The sequence below is a fragment of the Siphateles boraxobius genome, unplaced genomic scaffold, assembly GCF_051911475.1.
Source record: "Siphateles boraxobius isolate OS27281-9 unplaced genomic scaffold, OSU_SipBor_1 56, whole genome shotgun sequence".
NCBI lineage: Eukaryota > Metazoa > Chordata > Actinopteri > Cypriniformes > Leuciscidae > Siphateles > Siphateles boraxobius.
In genome coordinates, this window is record NW_027509182.1 from 10271432 (window position 1) to 10293765 (window position 22334).

The window sequence follows — 22334 nt, forward strand, 5'->3', positions numbered from 1 at the left end:
TTTCAGAAGAAGAAATCCAGGGATCCTATCAGTATTTACAAATTGAACAAGGAGTGCTCCTTGACGGACATTTTGGTAATTATTAAGACTATTTGTTTTATTTTCTCGTGTTAGAGCAATTCAAGAATGTCCTGTTATGGTCGGTTTATTAGTTATAGGTGTTGAAAAAAACAACAGTGCCAAAGTTAACCAAGCCATTTCCCGAAGTTACCACCGGTAATTAGTTCTTTATCAGCGTGCGACACCTTTAATGCTCGTGTTTAAATCTTAAAGAGAACACCTGACAAATGTTAGCATATTGTGAAGATGCTCTTTTAGTTTTTGTGAAGAAGCTTTTGGCAAACTTCATGTTTAGCTATGGGTTAGCTATGGGGCTAACTGTTGTCAGAAGGAGGGTGGGTACGGTCATGTTTTGATTATTTAGTCATGTAAAAACTATCGAAACATAAGACATAAGATATGTTGAGTCAGCTAAAACTGTTAAATCAAACAGTGATATTATCTACATTGACTAATAACCGTTGTCTAGTAGTTAACATAAGCATTGTCCCGATGTTGTGTCAGTTTCTTAACCACCATCAGCCATGTGAATCGTTTATAATAGAAGGTAATTTTATTTCAAATATTTTTGTGAATGTGTAAATATTGTATGTTAGTATATGTGTACAGTGCTATAATTTAAAGGCTTAGTTTCTATTAAAAAATGAAAATATCTCATAATTTACTTACCATCAGGCCATCCTAGATGTATAACCTATGACTTTCTTTTTTCAGGCAAACACAATCGGAGTTATAGTAAAAATATATATTCTGGCTGTTCTAGGCTTTATAATGGGAGTCAATGGTACTTTTTTTTGAAGCCTCAAAAAAGTGCATCCATTCAATCATAAAAGTAATCCATAAGACTGTGGGTTAACAAAGGCCTTCTGAAGCAAAGCGGTGTAATTTTTGTAAGAAAAATATTCATAATTATAACTATTTAAACTATAATCCCTGGCTTCCGGATAAGGCACGAGTTTAGTTTTGGCGGAAGACTGACCTCATACATTAGACATACTTAAAAATACAGGTCCTTCTCAAAAAATTAGCATATTGTGATAAAGTTCATTATTTTCCATAATGTAAAAATTAAACTTTCATATATTTTAGATTCATTGCACACCAACTGAAATATTTCAGGTCTTTTATTGTTTTAATAATGATGATTTTGGCATACAGCTCATGAAAACCCAAAATTCCTATCTCAAAAAATTAGCATATTTCATCCGACCAATAAAATAAGTGTTTTTAATACAAAAAAAAAGTCAACCTTCAAATAATTATGTTCAGTTATGCACTCAATACTTGGTCGGGAATCCTTTTGCAGAAATGACTGCTTCAATGCGGCGTGGCATGGAGGCAATCAGCCTGTGGCACTGCTGAGGTGTTATGGAGGCCCAGGATGCTTCGATAGCGGCCTTAAGCTCATCCAGAGTGTTGGGTCTTGCGTCTCTCAACTTTCTCTTCACAATATCCCACAGATTCTCTATGGGGTTCAGGTCAGGAGAGTTGGCAGGCCAATTGAGCACAGTAATACCATGGTCAGTAAACCATTTACCAGTGGTTTTGGCACTGTGAGCAGGTGCCAGGTCGTGCTGAAAAATGAAATCTTCATCTCCATAAAGCTTTTCAGCAGATGGAAGCATGAAGTGCTCCAAAATCTCCTGATAGCTAGCTGCATTGACCCTGCCCTTGATAAAACACAGTGGACCAACACCAGCAGCTGACATGGCACCCCAGACCATCACTGACTGTGGGTACTTGACACTGGACTTCAGGCATTTTGGCATTTCCTTCTCCCCAGTCTTCCTCCAGACTCTGGCACCTTGATTTCCGAATGACATGCAAAATTTGCTTTCATCCCGAAAAAAGTACTTTGGACCACTGAGCAACAGTCCAGTGCTGCTTCTCTGTAGCCCAGGTCAGGCGCTTCTGCCGCTGTTTCTGGTTCAAAAGTGGCTTGACCTGGGGAATGCGGCACCTGTAGCCCATTTCCTGCACACGGCTGTGCACGGTGGCTCTGGATGTTTCTACTCCAGACTCAGTCCACTGCTTCCGCAGGTCCCCCAAGGTCTGGAATCGGTCCTTCTCCACAATCTTCCTCAGGGTCCGGTCACCTCTTCTCGTTGTGCAGCGTTTTTTTGCCACACTTTTTCCTTCCCACAGACTTCCCACTGAGGTGCCTTGATACAGCACTCTGGGAACAGCCTATTTGTTCAGAAATTTCTTTCTGTGTCTTACCCTCTTGCTTGAGGGTGTCAATGATGGCCTTCTGGACAGCAGTCAGGTCGGCAGTCTTACCCATGATTGCGGTTTTGAGTAATGAAACAGGCTGGGAGTTTTTAAAAGCCTCAGGAATCTTTTGCAGGTGTTTAGAGTTAATTAGTTGATTCAGATGATTAGGTTAATAGCTGGTTTAGAGACCCTTTTCATGATATGCTAATTTTTTGAGATAGGAATTTTGGGTTTTCATGAGCTGTATGCCAAAATCATCAGTATTAAAACAATAAAAAAAACTGGAATATTTCAGTTGGTGTGCAATGAATCTAAAATATATGAAAGTTTAATTTTTATCATTACATTATGGAAAATAATGAATTTTATCACAATATGCTAATTTTTTGAGAAGGACCTGTATATGTATTTAAGTGCGAACTGATTGTCACATTTTCTGACACTTAACTGCATGTTAATTGTAATTAAAAGAAAATGTATTATAGTTTAAATTTATATTACATGCAGTTAGCTAAACTTTAGATTGTTTTTTGGGACCCACTCAAGTACATCTTTATATGTAATTATTCAAGGTTACTATAAGTGTACTGACAAGCATTTATGGTAAACTAAAGTATACTTCAACGTTATTTTTATTTAAACTTGAATGCCATGTTTTTAAATATATTTGTAAGTACACATGTGTAATTATTGAGTTGCAATTTAGTACATTCAAATGTATTTGAAAGTACTTTACATGTGCTTTAGTCAACAGATCAAAAGTACTACTTTAAAGCAAAACAGATTATTAAAACAATTATTTAAAATGTGCTTTAAAATAAAACAATAAAAATAAAGTAATTTTTAAAAAAGTTATACGCTCAAGATTTTGAGTACACTTCAGGTGCAGATTGAATAAAATTTAGTGCACTTTTTCTCATGGGGACCCTCTTGATTGCATGTCAAGGTCAGTATGGTTATAATACCAGGTTTAGGCTGTAAAACGTATCAGCCTAATTGTACCAATAGAAAAGTAATATTGTCCACACTCGCCTTCAGGTTTCTTAATTGTAAATTTTTTGTTTAAAATCTGCTGCAAGTTATTTTCGCCATGTTGTATAATAATATCAGCCATGTCATGTATGGTTAAAGTATAATGATTTGTTAGCTATTATTGTGTCAAAAAAACAGATAAAAAAAATCTCTGGTTCCATTTTAGTCATTTCATCTGCTCAGTTTTTGAAAACATGTTATTACTACATCCATAATCTAACTTCATTGATTTCCCTTTTTATTTCTGACTGTGAAATCTCAGATGACTGCTTGACTCCCTCTGCTGTCTGTAAAGGCTTGACGATGGATGTGTTAGATGGTGGTGCCAGTGAAAAAACAAGCGGAGCCGAGACTGTGGGCTCGTCGAGCCTGTACGCGGCTCTCGGCCTGTCATCAGAAGATGTGGATGCACTTGCTCAGATTCCAGAGAGTGAAATCAGCGTTGAGACCCTCCCTTTTCTGATTATGCAGCTCAAAGCGAAAAGAGCCCATAAAACATCATCCACAACAGACACTGACCACAGAGGCAAGTCTCAGGACAAGCTGAATACACCCGAGAGATGCAGCAGTGACCGACGCAAAAGCCCCTTGTCTTCCAGCTCAGCGAGGCGCTCTGGGAGCCACGGGAGCCATGAGCATGAGCATCACGGCAAAGGGGAGGGTCATAGGAAGGTCGAGAGGTACACAGGAGGAAGAAAGGACGATACAGGAAGATACAGGAAGTCTTCCCGAGAAAGTCAAAGTGGGGATCACGTGACTGCCGAGACAGAGTTCGGCGACACCCCAACGGTTTTCCCACACAACTGCTCTCTTTGCAATTGTAAGCTGAATTCCATAAAGGTAAGTAGCAAAAAAAAGTGATTATAGTGTTTTGCTCATAAACATATGAGAGTGCCACTATGAAGCAAAATAAAAAAAAACATTATTTTCTAATCTATTCTGGTTGTTTTTAGTGTAAAATCACTCTATACACTGCCCTCCATAAGGAATTTAGCCCATTTTTTTGTAAGATTCACAAGTATATTATACTCGCGTATATTATTGTGTGTTTCCCACAATTAGATCTTACTCGTCACACCTTTCTGTTTAATCGTGGAGTCCTGCCAGTTTGATATCTTTTCCAAGAACAGTCAACCCTTTCCCAGAGGCAAGAAGCTTACAAGAGACATGTATTTCACGACTCTATAATAGTTTGATATCTTTTGTCTGTCACAGCCGTCTGTTGTTTGATTGAAATCCCCTGACTTTACAATCACTGCTCAGCGGACGCTTCTCACAGCTTCATAACACTGCTGCTACTGTTGCTTATTATATATTGAATAAAAATGATCTGACATTAATATATTTGGAAGTGGAGGAATGTGAAAATATCTAAAGTGTCCCAGACAAGACAAGACAAGAATGAAGCAATTAAGGCACAGCATAAAGTGGAGTTTATTTACTGTGCCCTCATAGAATTATTAGTGGTGCGGAAAAAAATCCATAAAGATTTTCATACTACACTCCATACTATTTTGCATTGGGATATTGTATCGATATTTTCAGGGAGTGAATTTCTGTTCGTGATTGCGAGTATAGAAGTGAAAAATAATCTATAATGCCATCTAGTGACCAAGTTATATGATGTTAATCGCAAATTTATGTATTTTCAATTACAGCAACAATATAAATATGATTCAGCACATAATTACATTTCATAACTGAATACTGTCAACTTCAACTTGTTCATTAGGGTGTTAGTAAGGTTGTTCTTTGTAAAACTGCTTAAAACTATGTTTATTGTAAAAACTGATACATTGAATTGAGTGTGAAATCATTTTTCAACTGTAATTTTTATTAGAAAATGTCTAAATTACGAGGAAGGAAAATATTGACAGGAAAAGGAGATAGATATGAAGGTGTGAAATGAACAGACAGACATGTGCAGTTGAAAAGTTGTACATTTATTTTTTTAAATTTATTTTTAATTTAACTTTTTATTACAGTAATTATAACATTTCCTTACAATTGGATGGTACCTGGAATCTTAGTCAAGGCATTCAACAATTGGGTATATTGGCCAAAAATAAATAAAAAAACATATTTTGTGAAACAGATATTACATCCAAAATTATAAGAGAAAGAAAAAAAGGGACATAAAAGTCATCAATTGTAGTAACAATAAAATATGTTGCAAGGCAATGTCAGCCAACCAAATATTACAGCTTTTTTGTAAATTCAGTAAGCTATAGTTATATATTTATTACTCTGCCTGTAGTTTGGGTACCAGATACGATCCGTTTAAAAAATTTTTTTTATTAACTATATACAAAAGAAAACATTTGAGGATGATGCATTTTAATCCAGAAGTACTCTCATTCCCAATATGGGTAAAAGTTCTACATTTCAATATATCATAATATGTTATCACAAGCATATTGCAAAATGTTTGAAATCGCAATAATATTGTATTGGGGGCCTCTGCCGATTCACACCCCTAAGATTTATAGTTTATTGCTGTTTTAAGGCTTCAGATGTGGCATCTATTCAGATTTTTGAGAAAGTTTTATTTTTTAGCTCCACCTTTGAGTTTGCATCCAACAAGCTCAAATAAGAAGAGAAAATAATCAAATGAGATCAATCTTATTATACTAAAGTAGTTGATTTACTGAAATATCCAAAATGGGCATTACCAGATGGATAAATATACTCTTACCATTATGTACAATTTTGGTCATTCTGTTCACCTCTTGCAAAGAAGTAGTAGTTGCATAATAATATAGGCTTGTATTTGATTTGATTTTTGACAACAATGTGTTTTAAAACTGTTTTGAAATGATCATAATCCCTCATATCGTAATCATTTCAAGTGCTCTGTTTTTTTTTTTTACTTTCAGACATGGAATGAACATCTATTAGGATTCCGCCACAAATCACATGAATCGCAGTCCTCTCCGCGAAGTTCCCGCTCATTTCCTTCTAAGAGACCCTTCAGCACCGACCCTGTCATGTGTAAGGAATGTTGTATCTATATTTGATAATGTTGCTTCCACAAAGAAAAATAATGTTTTTTGTGTGTAAATCATTGTCATGTTTAAAATGAATTAGTAATTGTTACATCTAGTGCTGTCAATGTTAACACGTTAGCAGATGCGATACATTTTTTCCAGTTTGAAGCGTAAAAGATATTTAACGCAGCATCCATTTTTCTGTCATCCTTTGGATACCGTTACATTATATGATCCCGCTCTTATTCATGGAAATGCTTTTAAACCATTCAAGCGACAAGACAAAAGAGAACGCGCTGCCTGTGAATCTCCTTACACACACACACTAGAGATGCGCGGATGGGCTATTATTTCATCCGCAACCGCATCACAAAACTCATCCGTCCGCCATCCATCCGCACCAACGCCAACGTTTTTGACCAATTTTCAAAACCGCACCTGCCCGCCATCCGCTGATTGGGCGATACAAGGCGCTGCTGATGACAGCCGCGAGACTAGAAACCGCCCGCCACCCGCCGGAATTTAATTAAAATAAATGTTTTGGTCACATCATCCGCCCGATCCGCGGTTTATCCGTGGAGTCCGCAGCTATAACCGCCAACCGCGCATCTCTAACACACACACGTCTGCACAGAAAGACGTGCGCCAGTATCGAGTCCTCTTTCGCGCTTGAACAACAATAACACAGTTATGCTAAAATGCCAATTTTGTCGAGTACTCTCATAAGAGCAGCCTTTAATAAGTTAAATAAAGTCTTAAATGAACCTGAAGAGTTTTGAGAAAATGGGACGCGTGTGTGATCCATGTAATGTGCAGCAGCGGCAGATCTTAAAGTCACAGTAGCAAATAATGCTGTCTGTCATTAATGTTAATCAAAGAACAAAGGTAACAGGGAAAATGACTCACTGCTCTTGACTGAATAACCTTTGTAGCTTTAATAAGGATAAATCTTTATTTAATTTATAATTTATGCCGTGAAGACTGTTTGATAACTTTATTCAATTTCTGTATATTTCCTACCTGTTACACAGGTATGGCCACAGGTAAATAATGTATGACATTTATTATGGGTTTATGTGAGGATTGTTTTAAGTTCACTTAAATTAAAAGTTGTTATATTTTTGAAGCCTAATAAATGTAAAAAAAAAATGTTTTAAAAGCATAAAAACGTTAGTGTTTTTAAGTACGATTAATCACAGAAAAAATGTGTGATTTAATCTAGGTAAAAAAATAATTTTATCGATTGACAGCACTAGTTTCATCACTTAAAGTGGAAAATATTAAAGAGAATTAAAGACCCCAGAAAAGGGTTTTGTGGCTTTTACTTTACATCTGTGAAAATGCTCTCATGATTGTGACATAAGCTAAAACCTATTGGCTTATTTAAAAATGCCAAGTCCTTCAGTATCTTGCTCCCCAACTTCCTGTTTCAGTTCACATAAAAGAAAACCGGCTGATCAAGCCATTTCATGGGGTCTTTAAATTTTAATGAAAGACATGTTATTCACTTTAATAGTTACAAAGGTACTGTATAATATTTATTATAGCAAATTATTGATAGCAAATTGATTTTTCTCTTCAAGGGGATCAGTTCATGACCACCACATCAGACCGTCTATACCCTCCTAAGGTAAATTTATTGATGTGGTACTGTTTTATTTTAATTTCCATTATTTGTGCAGTCAAATCAATATTTGTCTTGTGGCTATATTATCCTCAGCCCAATACAAGGGTGGTCGTTGCCAAGTTTTCTATGGGCGCTGTGACAGTGGAGGAGCTTTTAGTGCTTGGCAAACCATTCGGCACAATTGTGAAGCACCTAGTGTTCCCAGCAAAGGTAATAACACACCACAAAGACATTTAGATTCATACACAATGATTAACCATTTAGTAATTTCATATAACTTGGTGTCGAACTTAATAAACTGGTGTCGAAGACTCCATGACAACTTGCAAGCAACATTGTTTGCCTCACTATTGCTTTATTGTATTGTGATTAAGCAGTAGACATGTTTACTGTGTCCTGTAATATTATTATGAAGGCCTGTTCACACCAAGGATTACTATAACAATAAAGGTCTAAAAATCATCCACACCACAACTATAATAATAACAGCACAGAGAAACGATACCGTTGGAATCACTTTCAGAGCCATTTTTTCCAGTTGATGACCAATAAAAACATTGACAGCCAATCAGAATCCATCCTGCTTTAAAGAGCTTGAGCATTTAAAGCGACAGACGAGAAAACTGCAGCATGCGTTTAGAATAAACAACATTATTTTATCTTCTTTATATATTATTGTACTTTGTGTGAACAGCTTGAACTCTGTTAACTCTTTCTATAATCCTTATTTTTTTAAACAATTTTTTTTTTTTTTTAAAGCACTAGTCAGTTCTCACCACAGTTTTGAGAAATGCTACAATAGTGGTTAGCTGCGAGTGGAGTGGGAAGAGGGGAGTTAGAAATATGGCTTCGTATTCAGACAGTTTCATTTTGCTCTCATTGAGTTAAAAGCATCAAAGCTTCCCACAAATGCACGCTACAATTTACTATTACATGCAACATAATATACATATATATTATACATGGTTTTGTAAGTTGATCGTAAATTACACAAATGCATATGTACATATCCCGTGAATGCTATATGGTAATGCACAAATAAATGCACAGCCGTTTGCATTTGTACTCTGCATCAAAATATATATGAACACGCTGTTGCATCTTTTGCATCTTCAGGCATATTTTGCTGAATTTTCATAAGCCGTTTCATCAGTTATAGGGCCATAACATGTTGATTGTAACTCTGTGTTGATGAATCACAAAGCAAATTCATTGCCATCGATTTACTACAGTACAAGAAAATGTTTTCTCCTACAGTTAAAACTAACATGTGGTAACATCGTCCTCTATAATGTTTAACACCCATAACTCTGTTAAAATTTAGTGTAGGGTTTCAAACCTTTTTAAAGGTTAGTTTATCAAAATTGTTGCTCCAAATCTGCATGTTGTGTTCCAGAAATCAGTCACTCATACTCACATGTGAATACAGGTCTTAAAAACCCTGCAATAATATTGTTTGCTGGTTAACAGGGTTTTTTGGAGTTTAGTTCTCACAAGGAAGCTCAGAATATGGTCAGTCACTTCAAGCTGAAACCAGCCTTCATCAAGGACAACCGAGTCATCCTCTACTTATCACCAACAGTAGAAGGCATTCATGTGAGTAGGAAGCCCACAAATCACATCCTATACGCTTAGTCTCACAATGTTTAAAAGTCTATCCATTTATCATGGATTTCCTATACATATTTTTTGGGGTATTTCTGATTTGCAGTCACCACCCAAGTTTGATGAGCCTTCACAAAAACGAACAAAACGTTCGAATGCACCTTCTGTGGTTTGTTTTTCGCGTTTGCCGCCTGGCGAGGGCATTGAGGAAGAAGTGCTAGAGCTTGCTGGCATGTTTGGTGACGTGTGGCAGTCAAAGTTCACAGACTGTAAGGTAAGGTTACCATCCAGAACTTGTGATGATGTCAGCTGATGTATTGAAACTTAAGAGACTGACCTGCTATGAATGTTGAGATCTCTTTTAAAGTACAAACTAGGGCTGTGAGATATATATTTGCATATATATTGACCCTTCACAGATAATTATAGTCTCATATTTAGTCAAATAATTTTAATAAGTGTTAAAAATGTTTGATTGATTTTGTGTGCTGATTTTGTCAGCCCTTATACAAATTCATCACGGTTGTTCTTTTTTGTTGTTGTGTGTCTGTGTGTTCAGGCTTTGATAGAGATGGTTGACTGGCGTGATGCCGACATCATGGTGAAGTATTACTACAGTAACCCACTGAGGATTCAAGGCAAAAGTGTCAAAGTAGCCATGTCCCACATCACCAGCCTGCGGTAAGAGACTTCTGCTATCCCGAGCCACAATTTTCCTTCCTAATTTCAAGAAGACATTACATTCCAGAAAGGAAAAATAAAGAAATATCAAATATATCAAAGTGATTGATCACCACAACAAGCTTTTAAAGGCACATACGGAAAACCTTATCTATGCACAGCAGCAATTTAAACCGTATCTAGACTAATCTAATGGCCAGGAGAGCAAAAAAGGATATGGTCTTCGTTGTTACCTTTTGGCTTTTTTTAAATTGACAAGTGTCTCTCTCCATCCATTATGTTTTTATTTGAGTCATTAACATCAAGCGTGCTATATTTTGAAGTGACCGGAGAGAGAGAGAGAGTGAGTTCACATTTATTTATTACTTTCAATAATTTTTTTTTTTTTTCAATATTATTATTATTTATTTTTTATTTTATTTTTTATACTACACTAGTTAAATGTGTTTGTGAATATAAGATACAAATAAATACCAAAATAACTAATTGCAAACTCGTGAGCATCCTGATGGGCCCTAATGTTTAGGGTACTCTGCACCCCCATAACGGCACCTCTGTCTGTCCTTCACAGCCTCATTTTCATCCACATCAAATTACATATCGCTTTTTTTTTTCACGTCATGAACATAGACAGGGTAGCTGGCATGGCGTTTAACTATAAACAAACAAACATATAGCTTTTACTCTGATTAAAGTCCATTACTTCCTACATAGCAACTCTTCACATATTTTCATTTAAAATAAAAATGAGCTCTTTGACCAACACTAAAATCGTGATACATAGTTGTTTAGTAGACACATTACTTTAAATCTAACGCATTTATAACCACAAACTTTTCCTCAAGTATTGCTCTTTTTTTGATCAAATGTCAAAAAATGTCTAATTGTAGGTGCATTAAAAACTATGACATTTCAAAATTAACATCCTGTCCGAAGTTATTTCAGAAACAAAATACTTTTCAAATTTGACCAGTTTAAAAAAAAGAAATGAATACAATTCTTAATATAATTCTCTCATTCAGTTAAATAATGAAATCCCTAATTAAAGGGGGGGGGGGGGGGGGGAATACATTTCATGGTTGTTTTTCATTTATAAATTTTATTTATAGCATCCTAGTTATCACTCACCAAATCTTAAAATAAAAAATATATTTTGTAAAGATAGTGTAAGCACCTAAGCATAAACCTTTGGAACAAAAGGTTTTTCAGAATATGCATTCATAAACGTGCAAATATTTGACTGTTTAATGTTTAGGTCCTGTGGGCACATAATTAAATGTTAAAATACAGTTTTAAAAGCGTTGCAGTGACTCATTGCAAGTACCTTACTGTAAACAAGAATTAACACAAAAAAAATGCATTCATGCATGATTCATATTCATACCTAAACCTGTAAATGAGTCTCACATGAAACAAAATGTGGCGACCCTAGTAGATTTATTTCAGGTGATGTATGTTGTGGGAAATTAAGGAAAATAAGTTAATCATGCCTCCGAGAGCTGTGATAATAACAGAGGCTGTCAGTAGAGCTTATTTTAAAAATGTCCTTAATTGAAAACTTTTTTTTTTTCTCAGAGAAAACAGTACTGAGCCTCCATCCAGAAAATTAGACTCAAGCAAATACAGCAGGCAACGAGACGAGTCCACGTCTAGCAACAAGGACAAAGGCGACAGCTCTTTCCAGGAAGCCACAGAGAAAGAAAACCAGTTAATGGAAAGTGAAGACAAGGTGCCCGATAATGAGGAGGGAGTTCAGTTGGAGGATGAATCTGGGATGCTTGGTGAGCGGACAGATAACTCTGCGGTTAATACAGAGGAGGAAGAAAAAAAGGGAGAGGAGGAAAGGTTGGAAAAGGAGGGGGCTACTACTGCTGACGAGGAGAACAGAGAGAGAGATTCAGAGCAGAATCAAGACGAACGGGTTAGTTTGCACTGTACCACATGAAATTTGTATGTTAAAATATGCTATTAAAATAGCTAGAAGTAAGGATAAGCACTGTTCCCCAATGATGATCTCAGTAATGATGCTGAAAATTCAGCTTTGCTCTTTGATTTAAAATGTATTCCGATCGAAAAAATGTATTAATATTTCACACTATTAGTTTTAATGTATTGTAATGTAAACAGGGCAAATTAGCGTGAGGTGGGTGTTCTTCACATGATCTACTGATTATTTTTTATAATGACCAACACAATCCACCAAGAACAGTGCGAATTAGCATTTGGTTTAAGACATGCTTTTTTTGGGCGGTAAATAATGGCGAAAATACCAATAAATTGACAAGCCCAAACCTTAGTAAATCACCTTGCATGATTCATTTAAAAACTCTCCTCCCATAAATGTTGTGTCTGAAAGGGAAACTCCTATAAATGCATATGCAATAAGTTCAGCAGCAAAAATATTGTTCACGCCTTTTCAGCGGTAATTTCTCACTTTGTTTAGTAAATCCTGACAGTAGTTTTTTAACGCCAAAAGAGAGTTGGCGCTGGAGCAAGCTGTTAGTTAATCTGGCTGCTTGGCTTAAAAAAAATCCATAAATAAGGATCATAAAAAAATAAACAGCTTTGGCGTTAAGCGGCAGCAGTCAAGAAACTTAGATACAGGCCACTATGTGTCAGTATAAAGACTGTATAAAGTATAGTCAGTATAAAGAAAATTAAAAATGCTGTGCACCTGAGGAATACTGTAATGTGTAAATGAGTTTCACTGTCTTCACAAGTGTCAACAATTCTTCACATATGTTTTTTGGTGTAGAACTTTCACACTGACGCTTACTATACATTTACTTCAATTTATCTGGATTCAGTCAGATTTACTGAATAGAAAAGTGATGTTTGTGTACCTGCATCAAGCCTGACATTCCCCTCCCCCCAAATATTTCCAGTATTTTGTTGATTCACAAAAGATTGTGATTGTTGGAAAAGTACATTTTCACTGTATTTTTTGCTGTGCTATTTATGTGTAGCCTAAATTGGTTTGTCATGAAACTCTACTTGCAGCTACACTTCTGCTATGGAGAACGGTGCTGTTCACACAGGGGATGTGAATGACGTGACCTGTAACATGGGTGTCAAAATACATGCATCCGATTGCATGTGTGGTGTGAAAGATTTTCGTAAACGTGAAAAAAACAAAATATGCTTAAACAAGAACAACATGAACATTAATTTTGATGCAGTGTGACTAAAAGCACTATGTGTGCTTTTGTATGTCTTATTTCTCCAGGATGATGCTGAATTTCCAGAGAACATAGAGGATTTTGTTACATTGGATGAGCTGGACAACACTGCAGGGGGTGATTCAGCTTTAGGTAAGTACAAATCAAACAGCTCCTGATATCCATTTAAATTTCTAATGTGTCAAATCATAACTTAAAATGTTATTGCACCAAAACCAATAATTCCAATCATTTATTTAGTAATAGGTTTTAATGGCCATTTTCTACCCTCTCTTTGACCCTTAGAATTAAATGTGCTATTCTCAACATCACAAAATCAGACATTTTACAACCAAGAGTTTTTACAGTAAAGTCGTAATGTAATGAAAGTAGCAACAGATCTTTTCTTCTGTATTGTGATGAACGTCTGAGTGTGATGGATTATTGAAAAAAAAAAAGATTTGGAGTGGGGACTAATATATTGATTGTTATTTGGATGGAGGAAGATCTAATCTCGCATTGGCTGGGTTTATGCAGACTAAAGTCAGGAAACGTCACCAGAGAGAAGTCTGTAATTTCACCGGAAGATCAAGTTTTAACATTTGATTAGATATTACTAGGACATTTTAAAAAATGAAACTTATGCATGGATGTTCACAACGAGATCACTAACATGCATTTAGCAAATAGTGACTTTTCATTTCATGTCGACTTTTAATTTAAATGATCGTGGAAATTTTTCTTTAATCTCTTTAATATTTAGAGTTCTTCCACAATCTGCTTTTAATATATGACAGTAACACTTGTGCCCATTTATTCCAGATCCCTCTGTGTCACAGGTAAGCATCACATCTATCATTTTACTAACTTTAGTTGTTTAGTTGTACTGTATATATTTTCCAGTTCAACAATTTGAGCAATAGCAATGTGTATTTTTCTGCACACGCTCACAGGATGGTAAAGTAGTGGTGGTTTGGCCCGTAAAGAAGACGCCTGACTTGATGAAGGATCTTTGCAATCTGTCTGCACCCTTTGGCAGTATGGTGAAACATACTTTGTCGCTGTTCAAACAAGAGGTCAGTGTTTTGTGTTTGCGTTTGGTTGGGTACAAATATTAATTTTCCTTTAAATACAATCTTTATTTGAACAGAACAAAACAAGTTTTCCAGAAATTTGTATGTTTTCAGTGGATGGTTGAAACATTTTACTAAACATTTTGTATTTACAGTAAAGTATAATATTATCACAGTAAAATAAATAACCATTATATGTTGAACAATACTGTTTTTCATTATTTTAATAAGATAGTAGTACACAGTACTCGGTTCTTAGTGTGTGAAAATATAACTAAACCTAACGTTTGTGTGTGAATTTTCTTACTTGTATAACACTTCAGGTTGAAAATGAAAATTTTTACTTTAGTTTTCATGAACTTATAAAAACAATACCCTTTCTACCCTTTCTAATGTTTATTAACCTTGATGAATTATTTAAAAAATGTTACTTTCTACATATAAAGCACTTTTTAACATTACAAGTTAAAAACAAAGGGTAAGTTTGCATTAGGAAATGAGCTACAAAAAATAATTAATTGCAAATGCTAACATGAAATAAAATGAAAGCCAAGGGCTTGTTATTTGCAAAACAGCTGTAGTCAGTACTCTCAATAGTTATTGTGTCTATTTACTATGCTACCACAAATGATTTCCGTTTTACTAATCAGTTATCACACAATTTTCAAGTTTTGCCTTTAGACATTGTGTGTGTTGGTGTGTTCTTGTAGGCTATGATTGAACTGGAAACAGTTGAAAAAGCCCAAGAAATGGTGCAGTTCTACAAAGATCACAAGGCAAGGATGTGTGGCAGACCGTTGTCTATTTCCATGTGCCGTACCATGAAAACAATAGAGGTATGGTATAATGAAAACATACTAGACAGAAAAACATCCAGTTTATTAGTGATCACATTGTTTCAGTCAATATAGTGGTAATGTCACTGCTTCCCTTTAAGACTTAGGTTCACTACAATAAAAGAGAAAAACATTCTGTTGTTTAGCCTCCCTCATACTCTCCCTAAAAATGATATGATTTATTTTCTCCATAGAACACAAGAATGTTAAAGTCCCCCGGTGCTGAAAATCTAGCTTTTATTGTTGTTTATGTCTATGCAGTGTTTTTAATGTGCTTTAAGACAAACCATATGCAAATTCATGTCAACACCATTGCTGAGTATATTCTCCTTAAAGGGATAGTTCCCCCAAAAATGAAAATTCTGTCAGTATTTACTCACCCTCATGTTGTTCCAACCCCGTAAGACCTTCGTTCATCTTCGGAACACGAATTAAGATATTTTTGATTAAATCTGAGACCTGGATCACTCCTCCATAGGCTTCTAAGGGATTGAAACTGGCCAGCCCCGATAAGTTATTAAAGACATCGTTAAAATAGTCCAAGTGACTACAGTGGCTCAATCTTAAGTTTATCAAGCGACAAGAATATTTTTTGTGCGCAAAAACAAACAAAAATAACGACTTTATTTCAACTTATTCATTTCCTTCTCTGTTGGCCTCGAGTCAGTTAACATAGTATGATTGCGTAGAGCAGTGGTTTTCAAACTTTTTCAAGAGGGACCCTTTTTTTTCTTTTTTTTTGACGAGGCCCATAGGCTTGTGCGCAGAAAAAGATCAGCTCAGCACTTTTTTTAACCACTTTTGAGGATGCACGTGCACTTGCTGATCCTTGACGCGATTGCAACGCAAAGTCGATTCTGAACTAATTTGATCAAGCTATAGGCCTACATACAGGAATTTTAACCAGTTAATAGCCTATCGTTTGCTGCATGCTTAAAAAATAGACAAAACATAGTCCACAACAAACTCTTTAAATGTAATATTCAGAACAGAACAAGAATTTAAAAAAATAATAACTATAAACAAGCCAAAACGAAATAATTTAAAGCGAAAGTAAAAGTAAGGGGGATTATGCTCATGTAACTCTCTCATTAGAATCAAAATGTTTCAACATTCGCGAATCGCTGTGTATTTGATGGTAAACTATTCTTTATTACAGGCTTTGCCTTTGTAGCAACTTCACTCACGTTGCAATATCAACAGGAAAAAATCATCCTTTTCACATGCGCAAAAATGTGCATGGAAACATCACAGTTGAGCGGTGCTTACGCTGAATAGTACGAATTGTAGCCTACTACTGCTATTTAAACAGAGCAGTGTGATTTTTATATTAGGTAGACTATTTTATTATTTTAAAACACAACATTGTGCTTTTGTCAAACTGTAAACTCTTGTCAAACTTAACCTACAACTTGAACCTAGAAATATAAGGAAAACAAATATATTGATCTGAAATGTGTGTGTTGCTGCCAATGGAGCGAACGAGAGTGTGTTGCGGAAGCCGCAAGGAATGACAAGTGTTTGTGTGTTGCTGCCGATGGAGCGAACGTGTGTGTGTTGCGGATGGAGCGAAAGAGTGCGTGTTTTGTGTATATATATTAATGAGAAGGGTGGGCCTGCTTATTCTGCATAATCTAGTCCCAATCCGGTTCGCAGGACGAGAGTGCAACACGCATGTCAGGAGAAGCATTCAGTTTGTTTCATTGTTTCGTCTTAATTTTTTGTCAGGTGACATGTGGATTATTTATTTTGCATGAATTTGAATGGTTTTTTAGTGTACTTCTAATCAAAGCTATTATTATTAATATGATTAGAAAACAGATTTTTTAAATTTTATTTATTTATTTATTTTAAATCACTTGCGACCCATTTTTTAATTCTTACCCAGGGTTTGAAAACCACTGGCGTAGAGCTACTTATTGGCCGACGCTGGTCATGTGTGTGATGCGTGTGACGTACAACAACAGAAGCTTACGCTATTACACTAGTGAACTGACTCGAGGCCCACAGAGAAGGAAATTAATAGTTGAAATAAAGTTGTTTTTTTGTTTGTTTTTTTGTCGTACAAAAAGTATTCTCGTCGCTTGATAAACTTAAGATTGAGCCACTGTAGTCACTTGGACTATTTTAACGATGTCTTTAATAACTTTTCGGGGAACAAGTTTCAATCCCTTAGAAGCCTATGGAGGAGTGATCCAGCTCTCAGATTTAATCAAAAATATCTTAATTTGTGTTCCAAAGATGATCTCGGAACATTAGGTCTTACGGGGTTGGAACAACATGAGGGAGAGTAAATACTGACATTATTTTCATTTTTTGGGTGAACCATCCCTTTAAAACTGCAGTGAACCAAAGACTTCTGTTTCTCAAAAACACGGTTTTAAAATTGCTGGTGTTTCTGACGTCACAAACTACCTTGTAACCAATCAGGTCATCGTGTGATCGGCAACGAGTTTATCTCTGAGCTGGTGTGAGTGAGTGGAGGCGGGGCTGATTTGCTTATTCATAGAACTAAATGAATATTCATGGTATATATTCATATACTAAATGAGACTAGGGTGTAGAGTTACATTCAACTATTTTAAGGGTTGGAGATTTTTTTCAAGGAAAAGGCATTTAAATATGTAATTTTATATTATCAATGATGAGTTTTAAGGGGGGGGGGGGGGGGGGGGATTATTGACTACAGGGGGACTTTAAGATTGCAGTTTAAACACATTCACAAGAAAAACTCAAAAATGGATGATTACTGTATGATAAATACAAAGATATAAAAAAGAAGAGTCAGTATATAGATGCAGCCCAGAACAGCGTTTCTCAGAAATTGTTTGCTGCAGCCCGCAGGTCAAACAAAAGAGAAGCAAAACACTTACCAGGAGTCGCAAAAATAACTAATGTGGTCAAAATTATAGTTTTTATTTATTTATGTGAAATACACTACACAGCATGTTACGTGCATGCAATGTGCAATGCGAAACTTCTTCGCATTTGCTTGGGTTTCCGGGCTCCAGCGTTTGTATGCGTAGGAATGAAACGAAAAGTGTAGTTTGACCGCCCCTTGAGACTGCATCATTGCAAAATGCAAAAAAGGAAGGGTTATTTGAATAATATCTGAATATTTTCTGAATGCACTCTATGTTGACTGTAGGAAACTCTGGGCAGTGCTATATTCATCTGCCACATGCAGCGCTGATTTAAAGTATGTGCTGAGTATACAGTATAAAGTTTGTGTCCACAGCTGCTGAAAGGAAGTAAACTTCCTGAGGAGAGAATATATAAACAACAGCAGATTTATTGAATTTACATCAGCATCATTTTTTAATTTGCATCTGACAAAAGAGAACCATCATGATTTTGTTTGTTGGTTTTTTATTTAATGGCTTTACACTTAAAATCTGATGCACGTGTATTTTTTGTGAACTTAAAGTACTTGGAATGACATGAGGGCGAGTAAATAATGACAAAGTTTTGATTAATTCTGTGAACTGTTCCTTTGCTTATATTAATGACTAAAAAAACAGTCAGGGTACAAAACAGTGCTATAGTGATGATGTTTTTTTTTGTAGGCCAACCCAGAATTTTGCATCACACTTGTGTCCTCGACAAAAACCCAATAGGATTTTTCCGTTGGCTTTTGGATTATTGCCAATTAACAATTATTTGACTAACAAAAGTTTATTATTCTTACACGTTTTGTCCATCATGATAATCTCTATAAATGAACACAACATTTATGAATTTTGAAGTGTAAATACAATTGGCAGAAGTCGAAAGCTAAACATTGGCTATAAACAAACTACACCACGGTCACATGACTTCAACGTGACGTTTAGTTTGCAAGTTTTTCAAGACGCTTAACAGATTTAAAAATTCCAAGGGCCGTAAATGCCGTAGAATAAAATGTGAAAGTGTCTTGAGCTTGTGTTCACCACTGACCTTAATCCAGGCATTCAACCAAAAACCCATTTAAAAAATCATTGACTTTGAGTCTGGAAATCACGTTTCCAGGTTTTGGCCAACGAAAATGTCGTCCCTGCAGCACTCAATTAAACTAAAATGATTGTTGTGGTTTCTCAATCCCTCATATCCTTTTTAGAGCCCTAGTGGGAGATCCATTTTCATCAGCGGTCTTCCCAACAAGAGATTTCAGCATAAATACACAAAGGAATCCCTTTTAAAACTGGTTAAGCCCTTTGGAAAACTGACTGCCTACTCTCTAGCCAAGCGTCAAGCAACGGTACATATACACACAATTTTTTTTTGCTGATCATCTATGATGATCAGCATAGACTATTTTTTTTTTAAAACACTGAAATTCATTTTTCCTAAACCGTCCCTTTCTCGTTCCTTCTCAGTGTTACATGCAATTGGACAGTGCAAAGGCAGCTGAACAAATGGTTGCGCAGTACAGTCGACGGCCTTGCAAATTTTGGGGGTCTGTGCTGAAGATAGCCATGAGCAGGAAAGGAGACTCTCTGGTTCGTTGGTAGGTGAACATGTCTCAGTCATTCCAGTGTCACTCTGAAATCATGTTCTCATTAACCATCGCTGATGACACAATACATATTCATCCTTGTATTTGGAGTAGAATGGACTAGTACAGGCATAGTACAGTTGGCCTCAATATTTGAGAACACTTTAAATGTTATTGTTGCAGTAGATATCAAAATATCAGTGGAATCTGCAAACAAACCGTGCTTTCTTCATAAATACCACTTTTATATAGTTCAGCACATTAACTGTGGACATGTCCAGATATATATCTATTTTTTTTAACAAATACTTTTTGTTACATTTACGATTTTCTTAGTTCATTTGATCTGGACCGAAAAAAAAAAAAAAAAAAAGTCCTGGTCCGCATAGCGTTCACATTGGCATTTTAACACCAAATCTAAAGGAATAGGGATATGTTCACAACCTGATTGGTCGGCTTTTATTTAGTATATTTCAAGACGGACTTGCAGAACATCCAAAACAATGCTGTGTGCTGAGCTAAATGCGCTCGTTGAATGTGCGTAGCAACATATGATGTTATATTGACCAGCTGAGAACTGAAGAGCTTATCTCCGGCAACATCGCGACTGTGACGAGAACAAACAGGCATGCTTGTGCATTCTGTCCTTTTTAGGGTCGCATCTTGTGACATCATGTCCTGTTTTTGGTTTGTTCACCTGTCTTTGGTCCGTGTTGTGTTCATATTTCAGTCGAACCGCACGAGTTCGTCTGGAAGCGGAGCGAGACTCATGTTTTCAGTGTCTCGATCCTCTTGTTTGCGGCACCAGAGTTCAGATGGAAGCGTTCACACTTATTCAGATAAACCACACTAACAGAGCAATCGCACCAGGCTTCGTTTTAATCCAAAAAAACATGCCAAGTGTGAACACACCCTTAGTTTGAAATGTTTGCTTGTGCTGTTTTTTTAATAAATGGCACTGACATTAAGTGACTTACTAAGTGGCATCTGTAGTTAGACAACAGCAACAGTCAGATAAGTAGGAAAAAATATACCTAGTTAAAACAATTTTAAAATATTATCAACAATATGAATGATTGTATGTGTGTATAAACACTGTGTAACTGACTACCTTGAATTTTTTTAATGACTTTTCTGAAACGTACTCAGAATTTGATTAAATACAATTGGAAACTAAACGAGGTGTGCAGAGAGACCATCTGAATGAAATCTGCTTCTTTTGCATGAAGAACCATTGTGAAAGGAACAGAAATCATTTTCTGTGTCTTCATTTTTTTTTTTTTTTGCTTTATTATAGGAGATACACTTTAGAGCAAGAAACTGGGGAGAAAGAGTTAAAAAAGGAGGAAAAACAAATCAAACCAAGCTCTGAAAAAACAGGAAATGACCAGGAAATCAAGAGTGACGCAAAGGAGGTGAACATCAAACATTTTGGACACATTTGACAAAATCTATTCTCATGATCTTAGAAACATTTGGAATGATTGATTGATTGATTGTCAACCCATTTGATAATTTTCCTTTGGCTTCTCATAAAATGTCTGATCTAAAGTGTCATGCTTGTATGCAGAACTAAACTTTTGATTTACTTTTGTAACGAATTGAAAGAAAAGAAAAAGCAGCCAGGCATATACGGTATATCAATACTGGTTAAAAAGATAAATTCTGTGTTTGCAGAACCAGCAAAGTTCTTTACCGGATTGTGAAGGTGTTGGTGGGGATTCAGTTTGTGAAGGAAAAGGTTCAGAAGAGGTTGATCGACAGGACAAAACCCCTTTGAACCCTGATCAACCTGACCACATTGTGGGTAAGTCCATCAAACACTTGCTTGTAATAGAATTGATCAATACCTTATTATAACCACTGGATCTTCATTTAAAACATAGTTTATTTATAGTTTAGTCTTTCTAATGGTTTAAAATGTTTATGCCAACGGACTGCGATTTAGCGTGCAAGCAATTGTTGCAAAACTGTAAATCCTAAACACTTCTCCGCCTTATTTCAGGTGAGAACTACGTCATCCCAGTAACTGGTTTCTTCTGCAAGCTGTGTAACATATTCTACACCGACGAGAGCAAAGCAAAATCTGAGCACTGCCGCAGCCTGGAGCATCACAACAACTTCAAGGTGACTAATAGAGTTACAATAGAGATTATAAAACGGGCTGTGACAAGTCTTTTCTTCTCCACCTGTTTTTGTGACTCCGCTGCTCCAATGAGCATTATACTTATCCAATGGTCACACCTTTTTTTGTGCAATTTCTATAGTTTTGCATCCTCCTCATGGGCATTCCATATTTTTTTACTTTTCAGTGTGAGCTAAATCTCTCCTTTTGGCCCATTTTACCTGTAAAAGAAAACCTACCTAATAATTGTGCACATCTAAGTATAAGGCGTTTTTCATGACTTGACAAATAATTATACATCCATGTGTATATAAATATGGGGTATATATATTAGAGGTGTACCGGTTCTCTGTAAAAAATCAAACGGCACCGTTCTCCACCCACGATTCGGCACACACTTGCACCGTGATTCATCTCAAATCTGATGACGCATGCGCATCTATAATATGGTTTGTTGAAAAT

The 22334-nt window shown here is 36.0% G+C and overlaps 1 protein-coding gene across 4 annotated transcripts in view; it reads left to right on the forward strand.

Annotated features, from left to right (window-relative positions):
* The window catches only part of LOC143715071 (uncharacterized), a 23938-nt gene continuing 1604 nt past the window's right edge, over positions 1–22334 (forward strand). The window contains exons 1-18 of one of the 4 annotated variants that reach the window (XM_077206684.1): positions 1–75; positions 3569–4146; positions 6183–6297; positions 7877–7923; positions 8014–8130; positions 9391–9516; positions 9632–9799; positions 10085–10206; positions 11782–12127; positions 13433–13517; positions 14187–14203; positions 14318–14440; positions 15148–15273; positions 19370–19510; positions 19629–19759; positions 21045–21162; positions 21425–21554; positions 21753–21874. In XM_077206684.1, coding sequence (XP_077062799.1) covers positions 3610–4146; positions 6183–6297; positions 7877–7923; positions 8014–8130; positions 9391–9516; positions 9632–9799; positions 10085–10206; positions 11782–12127; positions 13433–13517; positions 14187–14203; positions 14318–14440; positions 15148–15273; positions 19370–19510; positions 19629–19759; positions 21045–21162; positions 21425–21554; positions 21753–21874 — 2571 coding nt within the window. In that variant the 5' untranslated portion in view covers positions 1–75; positions 3569–3609. Of the gene's footprint in view, positions 76–586; positions 608–3568; positions 4147–6182; positions 6298–7876; positions 7924–8013; positions 8131–9390; positions 9517–9631; positions 9800–10084; positions 10207–11781; positions 12128–13432; positions 13518–14186; positions 14204–14317; positions 14441–15147; positions 15274–19369; positions 19511–19628; positions 19760–21044; positions 21163–21424; positions 21555–21752; positions 21875–22334 lie in introns of those variants that run through there. The other 3 variants (XM_077206685.1, XM_077206682.1, XM_077206683.1) reach the window with 3 other exon arrangements.